At 42.8% G+C, this 22500-nt stretch overlaps 1 protein-coding gene across 3 annotated transcripts in view; it reads left to right on the top strand.

The window, feature by feature from the left end:
* Positions 1 to 22500, top strand: part of NTNG1 (netrin G1) — an 800162-nt gene that overhangs the window by 283251 nt on the left and 494411 nt on the right. For all 3 annotated transcript variants that reach the window (XM_085602246.1, XM_085602244.1, XM_085602247.1), the window contains exon 3: positions 14318 to 14958. In XM_085602246.1, coding sequence (XP_085458372.1) covers positions 14318 to 14958 — 641 coding nt within the window. The remainder of the gene's footprint in view (positions 1 to 14317; positions 14959 to 22500) is intronic.

The raw sequence follows: 22500 nt of genomic DNA, 5'->3' as shown, positions 1-22500 counted from the left end.
CGCCTCGATAATTGCAACGGTCGTTAAAGCACGCCTCTCCTAACAGGCCGCTCAGCACTATGAAATAAAAGAGCACGGCCTCATTGATTTCCAGCGCGCGCGCTCATTTGGCGAAGGCTCTAATTTGGAATGGCTGGCGAATGTATTGATTTCAATAAAGTGTTTTGCTGCTGAAATTACTACCCCGAGCTGCTGCAGGTGAAGGACGAGTCCTTCGCTCTGGTCGCTTTCCCAGCCTCTTCCTTGCAGTGCACTGCGACAGTACATTAATCTGCTCCTCCCCGGCACATGTATCACAAACATTGTTTTCGTCTTTGAGCGCGCGGTGGTCGGATTCGTTCTCGCCATGTCACCGTGAAGTGTCCTGAGAGGACCTTATGTAACCACTTGGCTGTCGGCTGATTGGGCTGCGCACCCTTGTCTGCACTGCTACTTTTTTGGGGAATCTCCTGCATCCACCAAAATCTAAGTCAGACTGAAGTATTTTTGTGTTTAGCCACATAGCGGCTTTTTTGACTATCATGCAAAACTCAGATGCAAAAACATTTCAGTGAAATACTGTCATTGCATGGTATTGCTCTGTTTTTTGCAACCAATTAGACGTTTTCCCACATGCATTTGGGAATAAAATGTGGTAACAGTGTTAGCGTCTGGTTCTAACACACAGTATTCACCTCTATGCACGCTTTTGTGTATCTATTTTCCTTCCCATATTACATGATGGAAATCCCGCATGCCCAAAACAGCGATTGACTGCATTTTGCGTCAAATCAGTGATTTGCAGTCAGACGCAAACACATTTCTGTTGGATTTTAAGTTCGCTCGGCTCTGGGAATGAGTCTCTGAATAAAGTTGGTAAAGAGAAGGGTGGGTTTTAGAGCCTGTGCCCTCTTCCCGAGGTCCACTTGCTTCTGGCCGTTTTCCTAGAGATGGCACGGTTCTTCTGAGCAAGCCAGTGCGGCCACTGACCCATGTCAAAAGATTAGCCTTCAATCAATCCTGACTTCTTTCCTAACAGCCCTCTGTGTTATGAGCTTGTCATTTTTTTTCTCATACTGTGCATGGGCCTAACAATTGCACAAACTGCTTTTGGATGAAATGCTCAACACACTGAAGATGGGCTTCCTGACATGGGGTCAGTTGACAGTCTGACCCGGATACTATCATTTAAGGCGATGGTAAACTCGTGCATGGTTTTCAATTGGAAATACAGCTGTCTGGAATAGGAAGCATTTTGATGGATTGAAGTTTTTTTTATTCATTTGATGTCCTTTCCTGCAAGAGAAAGTGCCTTTGAATGGTGCACCAGTTGCTGATCAATTGGAAATGGGATAATATATGAAAATAAGCGTCAGCATAATTTCAAGTTCTGTGCCTTGAACTATGTTTATATCAGTGCCATTGATTGTGTCCTTTCTACAAAGCAGTTTGAGAGACTCAACCTGTATTTCCCGCCAGTTTTGGCATTCCTAAACCCGTTCAAATGCCACCAGAACATGGCATTTTCAAAACATTGACATTTGCAATACTGGGCTCAAAAGAGCATGCCCTTTGAGTTGTAGACTTTCATAGGGGATTGGAGGTGCCTAGAGCCAAGCGTCATACAGCCATGATGTGTAGTACTTGTATAAGAAGCAGGAGATAGCCGGTGTCAGCTCTAAGAAGGTATGCGGGTTCAAGTCATATGGGTCATAATCTCAAGAGGTGCTGAAAAGAAATCATCTTAAAATTAATGCACAGAGCACAGTAACGTACAAAGCGATGCATAAACTCACTTCTTAGTACAAAAGCAAAATAATATCATTCTACACATCCGGTGCCTAGTGTATAGCAGTCTGTACCCAGGCGCTAAAGCAGTAATGCATAGTGAAATATAAATATCAAAGTCTTAACTGGAAACCAAGGGTTTATGGTAGGAACACATATTCATTAATGTACTTCATCACGGCTTCGTCTACTACCATAGCATCATGTGCTCCGCTCTCATGGTTCAGCAAAGTAACATTTGAAAGCAATATCGATACCCAGGAGCAAATTCTGTGAGAAATGCACGCCAATCTACATCAACCTACAGACCAATGGATTACTGCATGAGACAATGTACAGCATTCTCCACATCCATGGATAATTATTGTTAACACTACATATGCTCAGGCGAACAATATTAACCTCTCCCTACCAATTAACTTTCCCGGTTCTTGGTTGGCTCCATCAGGGCAAATGTCATACTCACCTCTTGGTGAAGTCCATTCCGTGAAGACATTGCTGAGGATCCCCCTTTTTACAATTCCAGAAGACTGCAAAGGAGATAACATTGTTCAAATCCCTCCCCCTCACTGACTTGTGTTCATTGTCAAACGAAGGACGTCAAGCTCTACCTTCCAGTTCTGGGCTACATCATCACCTTGCTCATCAACAACTTGCTTGATTCGTGAGTTCCACTTCATAATTTAGATACACAATAGTAATTCCACTTAATCAAAACCAAATACAGATCCTGAGATATAGTCCACTCATTGCCGTCTCAGTCTTTCTTTCAGAGGTTATATTCCCCATGGATCCCATGAGGTTTAAGGTGACCCGACCCCTGTCCCAGGCATCAGCTCATGTCAACAGCTTAGACTCCTACAGTCAATAACATTGAGGGGCGCTAAATTTAGATCTCAAATCAGAATTACATAGTCATTTGTATAGAGGGTTTTGTGGCCTTGCATACTTATGGTTGAGAAGTTATACTATTAACAGTAGGAATCTGAGGGGACCCTCAATACATTTCACATGGGAGACGAAATTAGGAAAATAGCTCAGCAAATGATGTAGTCTGCCTAAGCTGGTGTGATCCCCCAGTTGACAGATTTTAATGTTTGCATTGCACGGACACAACCTGTCATTCTTCTTGGGTTTATACACTGAGTACCTTTAAATTGAGTATTAATAATCGCTGTTATTTACAGTGTTTTAAATTGGATAAATTGCAGCAAGAAGAGCTGCATGCCAACCGGCTGTTAATACCATTGTTACTCTGTTATGCCATTGCCTCATTCTAGGTTCTTCACTATTTTGTGAGGTAACATTGTCCTCAGTAAATACTGATACTACTGGGTTACTCATTCTGAGATCTGTTGTATTTTCCCCTCACAAATACTGCAAGGTTTTACTGAGAGTTACAAACAACAAGGTGTCCGGGTGTCAAGATTAAAGTGATATCACTTGAACAAAACCACCTCTACTACTAAAGTAGTTTGGTGTTTTTATTACACCTACATGGGCAACTTACTTTTTTGGATATTCATTAACATTTCAATCATGTCAAATTCAAGAAGAACAATAAGTTAACACAAATAAGTGAAATATGAATAATAACAATACCATTGACATTTAAGCTACTACAGAAACAATAAAAGACACAACACATGACATTACAATGAAGAGAAATGACCAGTCCTTCTATTATGCAAAAACAAATGGCTTCACAGACAATTTTCAAAATCTGTAACCTGCCACCAACCGCTAGTTAGAGTTAAACGCACAACAGGCTGATTGCCCTGTTTGCAAAATGTATGAATCTGTAGCTCAACCGAGGATTGTGACTAGCTGGGTCAGGTCGACGCGTTTCTGAAGCCCTATTCTCTTTTGGGGTTCTCTTCAGGACCAGGACTAGGTCGGACACAATAAAGAGTGAGGGTGAAACACTGGAAAGGTGACCCAATGGTGGCACTTAAGCCCGTTTTGATGTATAGAAGTCTCTTAATGGGAGATAATCAGGACGTCAGCGGGCGTGGGTTGTTTATATGGAAACGGGGACCTCATTTGTGGATGATCAGGACTCCACCGGGCGTGCGTTTTTTCAATAGATGCGGGGACTTGTGTAAAATTTATTGCAGCCCCCAAGGTTGTGGGGAAGTGCCCAAGTTGTGACTTTTTGGTTCTGTATGCTGCTTGTTTCTGGACGGAGGTAGCAGCGACCCGTTATCAACGGTTAATCCATTTGGAAATTCAATGCACCGTGTTCCACTTATGGCGTTTCAGCGGATGCACGTTGAGGCGATTCCTGGTTAAGTCAGGATGATTGTAGCGCACACCCAGCACGGTATTCACTGTTCGAGCATCTCAGCAATGCGGAAAAACGTACTGGGAGGACATTGTGAGCTCAGAAAGTGCTTTATTGCCCCACATATTATTATTCTGTTTTGAGCGCAAACTTGTGCTTCTGCTTGGATCGAGTTTATTGTGACTCTAGAAATGAGGGCCTTAGTCTTAAAAGTGATCTTGCACTGCGGTCACAGTGCTAGGATCCAGTGACATTTCATATGACGGCTTCTAAGGATTGCTGTGAGCTTGAGAGCATGCCTCCTCGGCTCATATATGGAGGTGGCATGTCTGCTCTTAGGTATTTTGCAGGGCGGATGTGTGGATTTACTGACAGTAATGCTAAAATTGACCACTCTTTCAGAATATGTTCTTATGAATGGGTAGCTTCGTAGAGGTGCTCTGCAGAAGATTGAAGTATAATGTGTCAACATTTTTATAAAATGTAACAAAATGTATTTATTAGTACGAGCTGAACTTGAAATTAGTCACCTTAAACTGATTTTTCACTCTTGAACTAATAAGGACTGAGAAAAACATAGATACTCTAAATCTACACATAGTCCGATGGTTTTGTCTTTTTTTTTACAACTGGTATGCTCCCAGTTGTACGTCCCGCAGTTTTGTTCCACCAAATTGAGGTCAACATGGGATGTTTCCTCTGGGGCTAGTAAGCAGGAGGCATTGTCATTCCACAAAAGCTGCACACACTTCCTCGAGATCGAGGTGGGACCTCATTACTGCAGCTTAAGCTCTGCAGCTGGAACGCCGAGGACCTCGCACAGGGAGGCAGCATGACACGTATTTAAAAAGAAGCCAGGAACTTAAACGCACAGGGTTACCTTCAGTGTATTCCCAACAGGGCTGTTTTGGGATTTCATAGTGTATTCTGAATCTAATCAGGGGCAGGACCTTAGCCAAACATTAGCACGAGCAATAGGTATGCATCACATGCGTGGCATGAATTGCAGCAATATAGTGGGTTTCCGATATAGTTCATGCGCGTGCCCTGTGCCCTCTCACCTGTTGATATGAATCACGCGATCCGTGTCGGTCTGGCCTGTAGCGCAATCAGATAGTGACTGATAGACTGGCCTTACATGTCAGTGTGTGGACTCTTTTTTGGCAGCTTTTGGGCCTGTTTTTTAGTATGGTGGGCCGGTTCTTACTATTGACTTCTCTGCTATATCCACAAATATTGTCTGCAACAAGCATACATGCGTACAGTCACTGCTGCCTTGCAAAACACATATAGAGCTTTGCAAGTTCAAAACTGCCCCATTTGCCAATATGGGCTACTTTTTTATTTATTTAGATATTTGATTCACTAGTGGGGACCACTTTTCTTTTGGTGCCCGGTCCTCTTTTCTGTACCAGTCCCACCCTGCATGCTATTTGATTTCCTGCCACTGAGGAGAAGGTTGTAAAATAAAATGTTGCTGCATCATGGGACCGGAAGTGGCACGGCAGCACTGCCATCACTTGCTTTAACCTTGCTGCAGAGGGCAAGCATAGCCGTAAAAGCTTTCCATGGCGGTGGGGTTTGTTTTCACTTCCTCAAAATAGTCCATGTCTCCAGTTAACTGGGCAGACTTCCAGGCGGGCTTGTTCCAGCTCCCGCCTCATCGAGCAGGATTACCCCCTCCTGATAAGCTGGAGCCGGCGTCAGGTGGCGCGGTGCCTTTTCCCGAGGTCCTTCCAAGACCTGTAGCTAATAGGGAGGCAGATGTCTGGATCCGGTCCCAGGGCGTGGAGTGCGCTGTGTTTCTAATGATTTGTGGTAAACGTTTTAAGGGAAGACATTACTATACAGGAACACATTTAAAGGCTGATAAATTTGAGGCAGGGGATCCGTGGCCTCGGCTCGCGGGTATTGTTTCCGACCTCAGGCCCGCAGAGGCATTGTGGGTTATAAAGCACTTGCCCTAAAACTGACTTTTTAATGAACTCTGCTCTTGAGGAATGTGCTCGAGTGAAAAAGAAATTCTCCCTGCTTGGCTGCTGCAGGTTGGGAAGAGGAATCTTTGCCGCGGAAGCCTTTGTCAGGTGGTCATGGCTCATGTGCCTTTGTGACTCGGTGGTTAGGCACACGCAGTGCAGTTTAAGTGCAACCATTTCCCCGAGTCAATCTTCTTGCAACAACAGATATTGTGCATCAGCTTTAAAGTGTTACTTCAAACTCCCTGTCGTTTTGAATAGTAACCAGACAAACGTTTGCAGCGCTTGGGTAGTAATGACAATTTCCTGCAGAAATTGTGTGTTTCACGGTATAACAGCATCATTGCTTGAAATGGAACAATAAAAGTGTAGGTACTCTGTTGAAGTGTACCTGCTTGTTTCTGAGAAGTGCCGGTACTCTCCAATTAATAGTATAACGTCTCTCTTGAGGACTGCAGGTACTCTCCCCCTCAAAATAAAAAAAGTGCCGTAACTCAGTACCAGACAGTGCTGGCCCATTAAAACACTGAACAGCACAGTGAAGAATCATACCTATTCTCACTGCACGCGTACCGCTTGTGCATGCGTATTCACGTTGGGGATTTAAATGGGCCGTACTCACAGGTACCTGCACTTTTTCAATTTGAAAGGGAGAGTATATACATTTCTCAGTGGGGTTCAATACTTTTAATGGCAGAGTACTTCCAAAAAGCGCAAAGGTACTACTCTTGGTCGGTGAGAGCCTAAACTTCTATAATTCCATTCAACCACTATGTGGTGCTGTCCCATAATATGGGCCAACATTAGTTGGATTAGTAAATAATCCTGTTGATATTTAGGTGAAGGATTTTTTTTTAATAAACATGGTTTAATAATCCGGCTCTAGTTTTAGGATAGTTGACGTGAAACCGTGCAGTTATGCAACCATTAGTGCCTAGTGTGCTTTCAGAATATTGGAGCATAAACCCATTTTGGAACTGCACTGGGTAGGCATGCAAAACTGCCTTACGTGAGGCTCTGAGTTGTTTCTCCAGAACGAAAATAATGGTATTTTGATTCCTGTACTAAAAACAGAGGTACTGTCTGTCAACAATGCTACGCCTACGTAAACTTTACATGCAAAGTATGGTCGTGTTGGACTTACCCCTTTTTGCAGGGTCATCCCTAAACTTTTTTCCTTTCTTCTAGCCTTTTCTCTGAAATGGTGTTGGTGGTTTTAGGCACTTTAGCACTGCTGTCTGTGTTACATATGGTAAGATTGGTCTACACCTGTTTGGCCTATTTAATTTACCTGTCTGTCCCTTGTAAAGTGGTATCTCATATACCCAGGGCTGGTAAAATAAATGCTACTGGTGGGCTTGCAGCGCTGATTGTGCCACCCACCAAGTAGCCTTTCAACCAATCTCAGGCCTCTGCCATTGCAGGGCCTGTGCGCACAGTGTTACTGCCGCTGTGACGTGGCACCTAAAGTGAGTGCCATGTCTGTGGCCACCCTTTTTTACTACATGTCAGTCACCCATAAGGTAGGCCCTAGCTAGCCCTATGGGCAGGGTGCATTCTAGGTAAAAGATAGGACATGTACCTTAAGTGTGTGATATGTCCTGAAAGTGACAAACAGCCATTTTGGTTTCTCACTACTGTGGGGCTGCCCTCCCATAGGAATGCATTGGGGATTCCCTGATATGTGTTTCAGTGGTAATTCCTGATATGAGAGGAGCAGCGTGGTCAAGTTGAGTATATTTGGAATGGTGATAATAAATGCTGCGCAATGATGTGCGCAGATTTATTATAACTATTTTAGAAATGCCACTTTTAGAAGTTGGCATTTCTGTGTGCTATGTGTCTGCCTGCCTGATGTGAATTGCATGTCTGGCTTTTGAGTGACAGGGGCTGGTGAGGTGTGTGTGGCTCCAGGAGGGGCAGGGTGAGTCAGCACTAGGCTGAATAGGCCATCTACATTTGGGGTAGTGGGAGGAGTAGTCCCCTGTCCCTGAATAGGATTGTGCCTGCCCTGTACAATACTGGCTCCGCCCCCTGTGGTTTGTCTGATCACCGAGCCCCCACCTGACAAAGGGGAAGAGGAGCCTGGTAAACAGAGTGCTCCAATTTCCCCCTGAACCAGTTTTTGCTGGTTCCCACAAGCCCTGTGACAGGGCAGACAATGGGATGTCTAATATAAATATAGGGGCTGTGACCCCATGAAAGGTGTGCTGTTTCTGGACTTGTTGGGGGCTTGCTGCTGCTGGAGGCCCAGGGGGAGCCGCCACAGGGGCTTGCCTCCCTGCTGGAGGGCCCTGTGTGCTGGCCTCCCTTGGCCCAGCTATGCCCCATGGACCTCTAAGGACTTTTTTTGGACTGTAGCACCTTGAGAGTGCTCTGTTTTTCTTCCTGCCAAAGGAGAGCGTGGGCTTCGCATGGCGGAGCTGCTGCCTTTTTAAAGGGAATCCTGACGTGGGGATTCCCCCGCATTTGCTGCTTTCATCAGCGGGAGCCCACCCCGCATTTAGCAAGCCGAGCGGGTGCCCACCCCGCTTTATAGGTTTATTTTAAGAGGTGGTTGCCCACCCCGCATTGTGGTGCCTCTCGCTGGTGCCCACCCGCATTATGCTTTATTTTAAGGCGGGTGTCCACCCCGCACTGCAGCGCCGAAGGGAAGTCACCGTCGTGTCCCGGTTCGGGACAGGAAGCTAGACGGCCTTGCCTGACTGTGGGCAGGGCCTCTGAGGCCGGCGAAGCAGGGAGAGGAAGTCCCGCCCACCGGAGAAGCCATCCGGAGCCTTGCGAGTTCCCCTGCAAAGTCCCATATCCCCGGGTGAAGGCAGAGTGCAGGGGGAGCCTCGCGGGCTCCTCAGGCTTCCAGGAGCCCTCTATAGGAAGGAGAGGAGACCAGAGGAGCCCGCACCAAGCCCTGGTGAGTGGGGCTAAAGCCGTTCTTTTTGCTATTGGTGCTCACGAGGCACCAGGGCAGTCGTGCTGGATTTCCTGAGCGGACCCGCAGAAGAGCGAGCCGCTCCAATGGTGGGCACATTATTTTCAGGGCCCTGGTGGGGGTCCAGAGGGCACAGTGGTGCCTGTGCCTTCTCTTTGATTAAGGTCTTACAGCTTCCCCGCCTGATAGAGAGCAGCTGCAACGATGGGCACATCTATTGGCCATAAGTTGTTCTTAGGGCCCCCGTGTGGGTCCAGAGGCACAGTGGTGCCCGTGTTTTTTTTACTGCAGATCCCAGTTTATTTTGTGTATTTTATATAGCGCGCAGCTACCCCAACGGGGTGTCCCGGCGCTTCTGAGTGAAAGCAGAGTGATAGTCCTGGGGGGGGTTAACAAAAGAGAAAAGTTTTTAGTGCCTTACGGAAGGGTAGTTCTTCCTGGATCATCCTAATTGCCAGTTGCCCTGCGAGATCGCAGGCCGCTGCAACGTTTGGGAGCACATTGATTGTAGGGCCCCAGTGGGGGTCCAGAGGGCACAGAAGTGCCAGTGCCCCTTTTTAATGTGTGCCCACAGTGATCTTCACATCTGCATAGCAATTAGTGGCAGCTGCAACGTTTAGGCCAGCGCAATTGCGCACTTTTGCATTCATCTGCATTGGCAGCACGCCCTGTCATTATGGACATAGGGCATTTGAGCCCTCTGCGAAGGCCAGTTGGCCAGGGGGACAGTGTTAGGTTGATAGGGCACCAGGCCCTAATGTGATTTATGTGGTGCCCAGGAAATGTGATTTATGCACCCTGATTTATGCCTCTAATGTGATTTATGATTCTGAGGTTATTTGCATACTGTGATTATGCTTATGAGGTTATTGCATAATGTGTTTATGCTGGTGAGGTTATTGCATAATGTGTTTATGCTTATCAGGTTGGCGCAGAATGTGTTTTACGCCTGATGTGATACTGATTGCATAATATGATTTATGTTGCATGGTATAATGCTGAGTACAGTGTTTTGCTAGTAATTACTGGTTGTGTTCTACATTTACTATTTGTGCTTTGTGATGGTCCTGACAGTGGTCCAATTGGCCCTGTCATGTGTATATAACCCCCTGTAAATATTGCCTAGTGCCTATTCTAATGTGTTTTGGATAATACAAAATCTATTTTTATATATAACCTTGTGTGGAGTTCCTTTTGTGGTGTGCCTAGTCTGTTGCTGCTGTGTGTGTGTTGCGCAAACACTTCACACATTGCCTCTGGCATAAACCTGACTGCTCGTACCAAGCTACCAAGGGGGTGAGCAGGGGTTATCTTCAGCGTGGAACTCCCTTGCCCTGACTAGAGTGGTGGTTTCTGTCTGGCTTAGGCGCAAGCCCTAGCCAACCAGAAATCCCATTTCTAACAGTTCTTTAGTGTGTATTTATCATTGTTATCTCAAAACTCTATACTTCAAATATCCCCTCTGGTGGCTAAAATTCTTCTGAATACTTTCTCTTATTCTTTTTTATATGGACGGCCATTCATATCATTGATATAAGCTAAGAATTGTCTTATATTCACACCACGGGCTCTTTTGATGCATATAAACACACACAGCTCATAATCATTTGGCTAAAACAGCAGAAGTTTCTCTCAGATTAAACAAACATTCAGTTTCACACATCACGTCTACAGTTTAGGTCACAGAGATTTTAAAGGTTCGGACCGGAGATATATCGCTTACTTTAACTGATTATAAAGGCTCAGGCCTATAACAGAACTTAAATGCAGTGATGACAATGCCAAAGCGCTATCAACACAGATGACTGTCCCTTAAATACTAACTAGGCTGTCATTGACTTAAATAAACTATGGGCCCGATTCACCAGGGTAAACTTACACTTTAGTATAAGCTTGCCATTTGTTTGCTATTCACAAACACATTTTAGGAGTAGGACTGCAGAATCTCCACACTTGTGGCAGAGACTCGGCGCATACAATATAGGACAGGGCACTAAAGTGTCAGTTTACTTTTGTGAATCAAGGCCACTGTTTCAGAAACATCTGCTTGCCATTTTTATGGAATACACCCAATTTGCACTCGAATCCCATGTGTTTACTTTGGTAAATAAAAAGAAACAACTTATTCTTCTCCAAATAGAAACGTCATAATCTGGAAAGAAATCATTTTCTGTTTTCAAATGGTCTTAGAATAATTTTCTTTCTCCAAATACTGGCTCTCTGTTTAGCACGTAAACTAATTTCCACCAGCTTTACATTTTTGAAAACTATACAAATGTTGTTCCAAACAAGCTTGGGCTTATGGTTTGCATTTTCAAAGGAGAGAAACATGGAAGGACTTGGGTGCAAGTGAGCAGGGGGATTGTCAAGCCTCTGCTTGGCATATTGTTATGCACTGCTCACCAATGAATGGAGAAAGTGCAGCAGTGGCTCCTTTTCAGGGGTTTTAGGACACAGCCCTTCCTCCTGTGAGGCCCCACATTCTGCTCCTTGCCTCTTCCGAACCTGCACATTATGTATTAAGCGGTACTCTTGAAAAAGTGACTTGTGCGTTTTCATCAACACTGCCAGTGAGCTGGTCAGCCCTCTCAGCCTTACCTCCAGGCTCCTGAGGACAGGAGAAGGAGGGGTGAGGGGCCTGAACGACAATCTATCTACAGAGTGTTTTTTACCAACACAGGACTCTGTAGGCGGAAGTCTGGATTGTGTTTGGGAGGGGCGTAGTTCATCTATAATCCTCTCACACAGGCACAATCTATTTTATTTATCAGACATACTGTGCATGCCTCATGCAGCACAGTATATCTGCTAAAATGGGTGTAAGGGCACACATCAGTGCAACCCTGAGGCTAATGAGAAGCCACACAGAGCAGTACGGGAGCATCCCCAGCAGTGTCCCAGCTTCTTATAGGACTGTGCTTCCAGTCCCATCAAGAAGCTAGGAGAAGGATTGAGGTGAGTTGTCCCCTTTTCAAATGTGTGAGGAAATTTATGTTGGTAATTCAAGCACTGGACGTGTGTTCTTGTTAGTTGGAATTAGTAGGATAGAGGCGGGAGGAGTCTAGAAAGTAAAGTTTAATGTGGGAGACCATAGTAGTAGAATGAGGTTAGAGATGAGCCAAAGGAGGGATAGAGGAGGGAAGACTCTTGACATTGTTATTTGGAAGATCATAGTAGTTTAAGGAGTTTTGGGATGAGGAGTCTAGCAAGAGTTACGGGGATATAATAGTAGTACAATGGTGTTGGGATGAGTCAGACAGTGGAGGAAGAAGATATATTGAAAGAGGTATTGGATGAGACATAGAGGTGTGCACTGAAGAGAGTTGAATATTATTTTTTCTACAGTAGGAGTAATGCAATAAATATATAGATACATAACTACATAGGAAGGTGAAAGGTATACATTTGAATGGAAAATAATAAAGAGATATAAAGTTGTATTATATAAAGTCACATATGTGCATATGTAGATAAATAGTTAGAAACTCAGACTTACAAGTGTTACAATATACCTGCCCTGCAATTCTAGAAATACTTCTTAGCATATGGGCCCTTGTGAAAAAATTCTGGCACTTGCATACTGGCGGGTCCTGAAATGCTGGAAGTAATAAGCGACATAAGGGAAAACATATGGCAAAATGCTTGTGCTGACATACTGGAGGTAATTCTTTGCCTCATAGAGGGCAGCCCTGGCATCTTGGTGTTGAGAGGGTGGGTTGGAGGAAGCAAATCATGATAAAGTGGAGGCTACGAGATACTGGAGATAATTATTGACGTGTCCATGGTATATGGTCTGTGTCAATGGCAAAATTCTGGTACTGAAATATTGTAAGTTATTCTTATCATAAGAGAGTACCCATAACAAAAATGCTGACATTGGCAGAATGAAGTTAATTCTTAGCATATGGGGAACTCGCAAGGCAAATTTTGAAAAACAAACAGAGTGAACTCGTAGCAGGTGTTACGCCTCACCACTTGAAAGATCCAGCCACCACTGAGATAATGGATTGCACTTGCGCTAGGGTGTAACCCCCTCATGTCAGGTAGATGAGCAAAATGGAACACTCTTGAAGGGAAACAGCCAAGGCAATCTTTCTAATTGGCCTATTAATTCAAATTTGGACAATATTCCAATTTTCACAGCACAGAAGGGGGGAAATTATTGTGTTAGCCTCAATTTGGACCTTCAGAACCTGTACTGATGTCATAGTATCACACTTATGAAAACGCAAAACCTGCAATATCAGTAATTCCCCAATATGTATTAGTTGCATCTTTTGGCTGGAATCTTGAAATGAGCCTGTCAGAATGCCCTCATTCACACATGGACAGATTGAATGTGAGGGAGAGTGACATGTACTGCAATCAGACAATAGGTTTGGTTACAATTAGTAGTGGCAGGAATAAATAATGGGGCTTGTGTCTTTGTGAAATAATGGCCTAGTAGCCATTGTTTGCAAATGTATATAGTTTTCTGATGCATGTGGAAAGGTGCTTGGTATAAATACAGAATATCAAATCTTAAATGTTGTGCTGCAAAAATACCAAGGCCGAAATATTGTGCAGATAAGTATATATTGGTAAGCAGAGATTCATTATTCTTAACTCCATATATGTGTACATTGACTATATATATATATACACACACACACACACACACACACACATATATGTATAGATAAATTATACTCAATAATATGTCACTATTTGACATTTTGATATTTTTGTATGAAAAATACAACAAAGTGCTCTGCTTTGGGTAATATTTTCAGTTCTTCTGCTTGTTCAGAAAAACAGTTCCTGGAAAACATATGTACAGCGAGAGGAATGCTAAGATTCCAAATAACTGTTCCATCACCACTTATGCCTAAGCACATCATCAATCAGCATTCCAAAGCCCTAATGACTTGTCCAATCCTTTCTTAATCCATTGGCATAGGCAATTTAATGAGACAGGCCATACTCTGAATGTAGTTTGCCTTAGTTTGTGTGGTAGAAAAGTTCCTATTTTGTAATATAGCCATGTCTCAAAATGGTCCTTTTGTATTTTCAGGACTAACCATAACACGGTAAGGATTCAGTGAATTGTCAAGTGAGATGTGGTGTTTGAAGATGCATTGAATATATGTGAGAGGCCTTAACACCCATAAGAAGACAGGCCTTTTGTAAAGACACAAAAAATAATAATGTATTATTTGTTTCAGAAAACTGTTTCATTTTAGTTGGCAGTCTGAGAAGTAAAAAGGTGGTAGCTTCTTGGTTCTTTTTGAAGTAATTTGCAATATTGTTGAGTTCAAGTAAGTCAGGTGTTTTTCTCAGATTGATGTCTGTAATTTGAATTGCTTATTTTTGCTTCCACAGGGAAACCCATACATGTGCAACAATGAATGTGACGCAAGCACTCCAGAGCTGGCTCATCCAACAGACTTAATGTTCGACTTTGAAGGAAGAAATCCATCGACATTTTGGCAGTCCATCACTTGGAAGAACTATCCTAGGCCTCTTCAGGTTAACATCACTTTGTCGTGGGACAAAACGATTGAGCTGACAGACAACATTGCGATCACATTTGAGTCTGGCCGTCCAGAAGAAATGATCCTGGAGAAGTCGCTTGACTACGGCCGAACGTGGCAGCCCTATCAGTTTTATGCTGCAGACTGCCTAGATGCTTTTCGCATGGAACCCAAATCAGTGAAGGATTTAACTCACCACACTGTGCTGGACATCATTTGCACAGAGGAGTATTCGACTGGATACGCGGCCCATGCTAAGACCATCTCCTTTGAGATAAAAGACAGATTTGCCATTTTCGCTGGTCCCCGCCTTCACAACATGGCTTCCCTTTATAGTCAGCTAGACACGACAAAAAACCTTAGAGATTTCTTCACTATCACAGACCTGAGAATCAGACTACTGAGGCCAGCCACAGGAGCCACGTTTGTTGATGAGCAGAACCTTGCACGCTATTTTTATGCAATATCAGATATAAAGATCCATGGAAGGTAAGAACGCATGTCTTTAATCACAATGTATACACGTTTTTTTAAAGGTCCTGATACAACTTCTACTGCAAAGAGCAGCCACTAAAATATCGCATCAGCTTCTGCTTTACCTTTAAAGTCTGTGCTAATCTTGTGCTAACATTGCCTTGTTTCATTGAGCTTTAACAAAGTCATATTAGTTAGTCTCTAAGAAAAAAATAACACTATGCAGATTCAGAACTCTTGGATACTGGTAAATGCTTCCATTCACTTAAGGAGTCCTTGTAGCACTGGTTTCTCTCTTCCCTTTCTCATCAATGATGCACAATTCTCTGAAAGATGTTTCAAACAGCTATATCAGCCTCCTACGTCACCTCCCTTTCCAACCTTTACGGCAACCCCTGTCATATAGTCCCACTTAGTGGTGAAGCACATGTTTGATCATGGAATGGTTGTATTGTGTAGCACCCCATACCCATGGTGAGGCAATAATACTGGTTCAATAAGTGGCTACTGGATTCAATTAGAATGGTTGGTAGAAGTGTGGATTTACAGTGTGGCATATTAGGGAAGAGTTTTGATGTTGTGCATCCTGGTTGAAAGGGTGGTCCAAATATATCACAGCGAGATTGCAGCTGAACCCATGCATGGAGTAAAGCAAAAAGATGTTAGAGAGACGTTGTTGCATTAGCATATACTTACCAACTTCAAGAAGAGGCTACGTTTTTTGTTGTGGGTGGTTGTTACAGTGCGAGTTTATTTAGTGGCCTACATTGGAAGAGATTAAGGGCTAGATCACAGAACTATTTGTCTGTTGTTATTCCATGTTCTTGATAGCAATTAAGGATTATCAAAACTCGAGCTACTCTATTGTTTGAACCTTGGGGAATATTTGCAGCAAATACATTGGTTTAACCAGAACTTTTACAGTGAGAACGTTTTTGAAAGTTATGAATGATGTAAACATTGTCCATGTTGTATATATGCGACTTAAGGAATATCAAATTTAGGTCTGGGTATAAGAAGTCCAAGACAATATCACACATTACAGCACAATCAGATTGATACAAAAATGATTTTGCACCAGAGACTGTTTGCAACTGTTTATGATGTATATCCAATTCTGATATCTACACCATGTGGTGAATTTGTGGCACAGTACTCATAAGGAACTATTGCAGGAAAAAGTGAAGTAATAATGGGGCATCTAAGAATACATATAAATAGCAAGCACTTGGTGCAAACATGCTCTGCCACTAAATTATGAAAGCAGATGTATTAAGGTGGTAATATGATGCAAAAATGTTGCAGCATATTAAGTAGAAAGACTGCAACTGAGGTACAGCTAGACCACAACAGCACAACACTATCTTACACTTACATACCATAATAATAGTAACACAGCATAGCACTACACAACATAACAATACAATAGCTACAACTAAATGCAACAAAACGATAATTCTACGAAAACACAACTGAGAAATGCAAAACACCAGTACAACACAGCATAAAGCAGCACACACCAACAAAAAACAACAACACAATTTTCTAAATGGATTGTGTTTGTGTTGTGTTTTTTATTCTGGTGTTGTGCTTTGGTGCTTTTCTGTTGTGATTTAGCTTCATGGCACACATGTGTAGTTGTGTAACTTTGGTGCACTGTATTTGTATATTTGTTGTGTTGCACTGTGTTCTGTTGTGTCATTATTCTGTTATTTAAGACTTTTATTGTGATTGTTCATATTGTTGAGGAGTGTTGTGAGGTTTTGTTGTGGTGGTGAGTTTGAATATTGCATTATTTTGTTGTGTCGACCAGTGGCTGTGGCTCACCTGTACAGATTGATTTGTTACATTATACTGTGAGGTGCCCTATTATATTTTTGTTGTGTTATTTTCTTTTGTAATAAATCATTGTGTTGTGTTATGCTCTCTGTTAGTACTCTAGAGAACTCAACAAATACTGCAACATTTTAGCGAAAAGCAGCACACTGCTTTAAAGTTCTAGTGACAATCAGCAATTTACCACTGTTTACAGGTGTAAGATACCTCTGCTTCCTTTTTTCACTTCAACCGGTCATTCCATATATCATGCCTTAAACTAGCACTTCTCATCCTCACTTTATGTGACCCAGACCTGGTCCATCCGGAGCATAATACTATTTGTTCCTCCATGTTTTGTTCCTGTTTATGCAGCATCCCACCCACATGGCATCTCATGCCCCTGCTATCACTTATGTCCTGCATACATCTGTGACTGAACTCTTTATGAAAAATATTCACAATTGTGCTTGTCTTATTCCTTATTTATGTTGCTTGATAATGTATGCACCAACTGCACTGGGGGGCCCTTACCATTTGCCTCCAAATATTACTGCTCCGTCGTTTTCCATTCTGCACATAAAAGTCTCCTCTGTGGCTCCTAACAGATTCATTAGGACCAACATTGTGCTCATTTGGAGCAAGTGTACCCATTCCTGCCAAATATCCCTCCAGTCTCCACTTCACAAGTCAAATCTGATGGTCCTCACTCATGACCAGTGGCAACACAGAACCATCTTTGTGTTAAATTTCTTTCAACATCTATTCAATGCCATTTGTAGTTTCACTCATATCGGTGTTGCTTTGCATGTATATATTGTATGTATGTATGTATTTATATAGCACAAACCCAGCGAGGAAGCAATGGAGCACTGTGAATCCACAATACACTTAACAGTATTTTCGGTACCCAGCCCCTGTGCCCCTGTGCCATGAACTCTCTCTCGAAGTGACAGCATTGTATCCATTATTCTAATGGTTTTCCCACCAGCTCCATCAATTCACAAAAGCATTTCTCTTTAGTATATGATTAAAACATATTGGTATTCCTCTTGCTTTTCCACCTATTTCAAGAATTCATGCACTTGACTCTACAACATCCCAGTTCATATATTTGCATCATAACCTAAGCATCATTGTACCCAGAATATTGGCACAATGTCAAACTCTGCTTTATTTTGGCATTTGGTCATCACATCAACCAATCAAACCATTTGTGGCTCCCTCGGCTGTTTATCATACACAGCCCTCTTGATTCAGTGAGTTATATCTCTTGAAGTCAAGCACAAACTCTTAACTTTTTCTACCAAAAGAACAATAGGGGATCTCAAAAACAGGTTCACCATTTATCCAACGTCAAGATACCCGCGAGTTTAAATAAACTTTCTGCAGTACTCTTGTCCTCCAGAGTCAATGTGATTTTCCTCTGTGATTCTATTCTTTGTCGTGCATTTTATGTTAGAACTGTTTAAAGTGCTCTGACATTGACGAGCTGGCATATGCTATGTATAACATTAAACAAATAAAAAATATAAGTAAATAAATAAATAATGCTCTCTCCTCTTGCAAGTAAGAATGCACAGGGATGCTGGGATTACTAATATGTTGTTTTACCTACCTCCTGAAACAGTCAAACATCAACCTACCCACTCACAATATTCTCTTGGTTCACAAGACACCCATTACCACAGGGCATCTATCCCGATTTTAAAACAATTGGCCATTATAATAGATTTGTCAATTTCTAAAGGTTCTGATGTGCACCCCAAGAATGGCACTCAAACCAAAGGCTAATGTCTTCAAGTAGCATAACAGATAACCACCTATGGCCAGTGCTAAAACTATTCTTTCTTGGAACTCTCCTACACCAGTCTAACCTTCCTTAGAACCTAGCTTATGATTTCCTTAAACTTGTGGATAGCCCTTATTCATGTATCACCATATGCTTCAGTCCCATATTCCTCCACTGGGCTTTTTAAAACGATATCAGGTCATTGTGCCCTAAATGCCTAGAGGTATACCCCCTATATGGTACCTAAACCAATGCCATTGAACACCCCATCTAGTCTGACTGAATGTAAGAATGACAGGACGTATGTATAGTTTCATTGACCACTGCATTACAGATTTTTGCCTAGCTAGAATGCACATCGGGGTAGGGTTAGGCAAGGACATTGAAAGGGCTACATTACGCCCCCCTGATGTAGAAATGTCATGTCCAAACAGTGGTCCTTTTGCTAACCTAGCCCAATATAGCATGATTTTCTTATATCTGTTTCAACTGAAAAGTGATCAATAGTAAGAAAAAAAGAAAGTATTTAAATCTAAAAAAATAGCTGTAACAAAATTATCACCTTTGCTGCAGAACCATTGCATAAAATAAATGCCATCTTTTCTAGGACATCCTATCTCATCGAGGAGTATAGGATCAGCTGCCCTCAGGCGTCACTATTAAAACATATCAATTGGATGATCATGATCGGCCACAAATAGGACAAAATGCTTTACTCATTGTTGTGCATCTTTCAGTGACAACTATCTTTAGTTGACAAAGTGACCTTGCCTTTAGATTATCTCATTTTCCTGAGCGTTTGCATCTGGTCTTTGAAGTCAGAAAGTAGACTGCGAGAAACTGGTGTGTTGGTTAAGGGGGATGAAACCCTGCTCAAGCAGCAGCCAATATCCCTGGTAAGATAAACCACAAAAAAATCACTGAATTAACCTGTGTTTAACCCTCTGGTAGTTTGGCACAAAAGCAGTCAGGCTTAACTTAGAGACAATTTGTAAAGTCTTAATGAAGCACTCAAACAGTAATACAGTGGAGAAACATTACAATAAAAAATACATAAATAGAGTAAAATGTAATAAATTATTTGACACCAAAATGATGAAAATCCAATCAGTAGAACCGGAGTTATGCATTTTCAAAGTTTGAGGTGCAAAAGAGCGCCCAAAAGGTCAAAGTGAAAAAACGCAGACATCAGTCATGTGAGATCGGGGCAAGGTCAAAAGTTATGGCTGACCACGATGGAGTGCGGTTCAAATCCACAAAGTTAATTGGACCCGTCACCACTTACCTTCGAATTTAAAAGAAAGTTTGGAGGCAAGGCAGTCAGCGGTGTCCCAGGAGGAGGCATTGCCATTTAGGAGCTGCTAGATGAAGAGACAGTGAAGATTCTTACATTCAGACTTAGTCTCTTTTTTGGAAGTCAAAAATCTATAGTGGGATGATGCAGGCTGTAGCCAGCAAGGGTTCTACAAGGCAGATACCCCTTCTGCGTGAAGTGACTGAATAGGATTTGCAGCTGCGGAGAACATAGCGGGAGCTGCCATGAAGTCAGGCTGACCAGTCCCAAGTATTGGATTTGGGCTATCTAGGCACCTTTAACACCACTTCCAAGGGTCCAGAGGTGAGGAATCTCCAGCTAGAGGGTCAGGACTCATTCAGACAGGGTCTAGGTGTGGGTCAAGATGGTTGAAGCCTTTTCTGTCCCTGAGGCTCTGATCAGGAAGCCAGCCAACTAGCCCTTGGAGTCACTCTGGAAGCCCTGGTTTCAAGTAGAAGAGCAGGGCTCAAGCAGCAAGGCAGACCTATTGGAGCTCAAAGCAGGCTTCATGCAGCAAAGCAGTTTTCTGAAGTACACAACAATCCTCTGAGAGTCGTTCTGCAGGTCCAGAAAGTGAACTGAAGAGTGGGTCTGATGGTCCCCTTTTTATACCTGGTGCCCACTCGGAGAAGTGAAGTAGAAGACTTTTCTAGAGGTTTCCCTTCCAGAAGTGTATGGAATTTCCTGCATCTCTGCCCTGGTCCCAGTCTGTCTGCAGGCACAATAGGCTAGTGTAAAGTCCTTTGTGTGAGAGCCTATTGAAGTGATAATAGGGCTGTGTACAGCTGTGGCCCCCCCATCCTTCCTGAGATGGCCCATCCAGGCACACCTAATGCCTCTATTGTGTGGCTGTCTGGGAGGATTATACAAAGGCCAACTACACCCTGTCATGTGACTCAGAAACATGCTGCAGGCACCAAATGGTTAGGGCAGAAAATGCCAAATTTCTAAAAGTGGCATTTTCAAAATTCTGACGTAAAATCCGACTTTACAATTAAAGAGGCTTTAAAATTACAATTCCTCAGACACCAAAAATGACATTTCTACATGCTCTTAATCAAAATTTAGCACGTATTAAATGTAATACTGTATCCCAATGTTATCCTATGGGAGAGGTAGGCCTAACAGTAGTGGAAAACAAATTTGTGAGTTTTTTACTAACAGGGCATGTAAAGCTTAAAAGCACATGTCCGATGTTTTAAAAACATTGCACCCTGCCCTAGGGGCTCCTTAGGGCCTACCCTAGGGTTGACGTATATGCATTGAAAAGGGAGTTTTAGACTTGGCAATTGGGTTATTTTGACAAGTCGAACTGGCAGTGTAAAACTGCACACAGAAGCTGCAATGGCAGGTCTGGGACATGTTTTAAAGAGCTTCTTAAGTGGGTGGTACAATAAGTCCTGCAGGCCCACTAATAGCATTTAGTTTGCCAACCTTGGGTATATACTATATCACGTTGCCAGGGGCTCACAAATAAATTAAATATGCCATACAGGTGTAAGCCAATTTTAACCGTGTTTTTGTGAGTGAGCACAAGCACTTTAGTACTGGTTAGCAGTGGTCAAGTGCACAGAGTCCTAAAACCAACAAAAATTAATTCAGAAAAATGGTAAGGGGGAAAGCAAAAGGTTTGGGGGAAGACCACCCTAAGGCTGACAGGTTTAACATGGACTTTTATTTATCTGGGGCATGTGCATACCACAGCTTCTAGTAATTGAGATGAACTAACCTTGCAGGTGTGCTCCACAATGTGTATGTTTTCAAATATATGTTGTCAAGTGTTAGTGGAATAAATAAAGTATCATTGAGGTGCATAAAAATATTTTAAGCAATACAGAGACGTATGTGGATATGACTGGGTTGGGTTTGGCCAGTAGGGCCCCTTTTAGCTTATTGCAGTATCCTTCCATCGTACAATATCGATGACGTACTCCTGAGTTTTATATTCATCTTGGGCGATTGATGCCACATAGCCTGCAAGTCGAGACTGCTGCAATCCCTTCTTAACGCATGGCTTGCTGTGTCCCCGCACTCTATTAATGGATCAGCTGGGGAGGGTTTCTTGCGCGGGCTTCCTATTTACAGCGAGCCTTGGTGTCAGCGCCACTTTGTTTCATTGCGAGGTTCACACTAAGCAAGAAGCAGATGTGAGAAGCCTCTGTGAGGAAAGTTCACACTGAGACACAAAATGAAAGCAGGGATCACGCAGCTGCACGAGAAGATAAGTCAAGCTGTTTAGAGCAACATGATCATACCCAGTAAATCGTTGATTCGGTATTTTGGATTATTTTGGTTAATATGTTTTTTTAATGGCAAATTGTTGGCATGTACACCACTCTCTATGATTTATTTCTTCAAAGCACATTGTAAAATGAGTTGCTGGCCTAAATAAACAAATCTAGACTCAATGGAGGGGCTATGAATTGTCCAAAATAAAGGCCAAGGAGGGACATGATTAGTTCCTAACACAAGCAGAGATGGAGTCAAATAAGGTACCCACAGGTCTACGCTGTTGCTGCTCTGTATACCCTCCTCATAAATGTGACCTGCGTCTTAGCCAGTATCAGGACTAATTCCAGAAGTTTATATATTGCATGATCCTGTTTAGGCCTTGGTAGAAATCCCATTGAGCATC

The sequence above is a fragment of the Triturus cristatus genome, chromosome 4_2 (assembly GCF_964204655.1).
Source record: "Triturus cristatus chromosome 4_2, aTriCri1.1, whole genome shotgun sequence".
Classification (NCBI taxonomy): domain Eukaryota; kingdom Metazoa; phylum Chordata; class Amphibia; order Caudata; family Salamandridae; genus Triturus; species Triturus cristatus.
The sequence above is the reverse complement of the archived record's forward strand: the minus strand, read 5'-3'. Positions and strand labels throughout refer to the sequence as shown.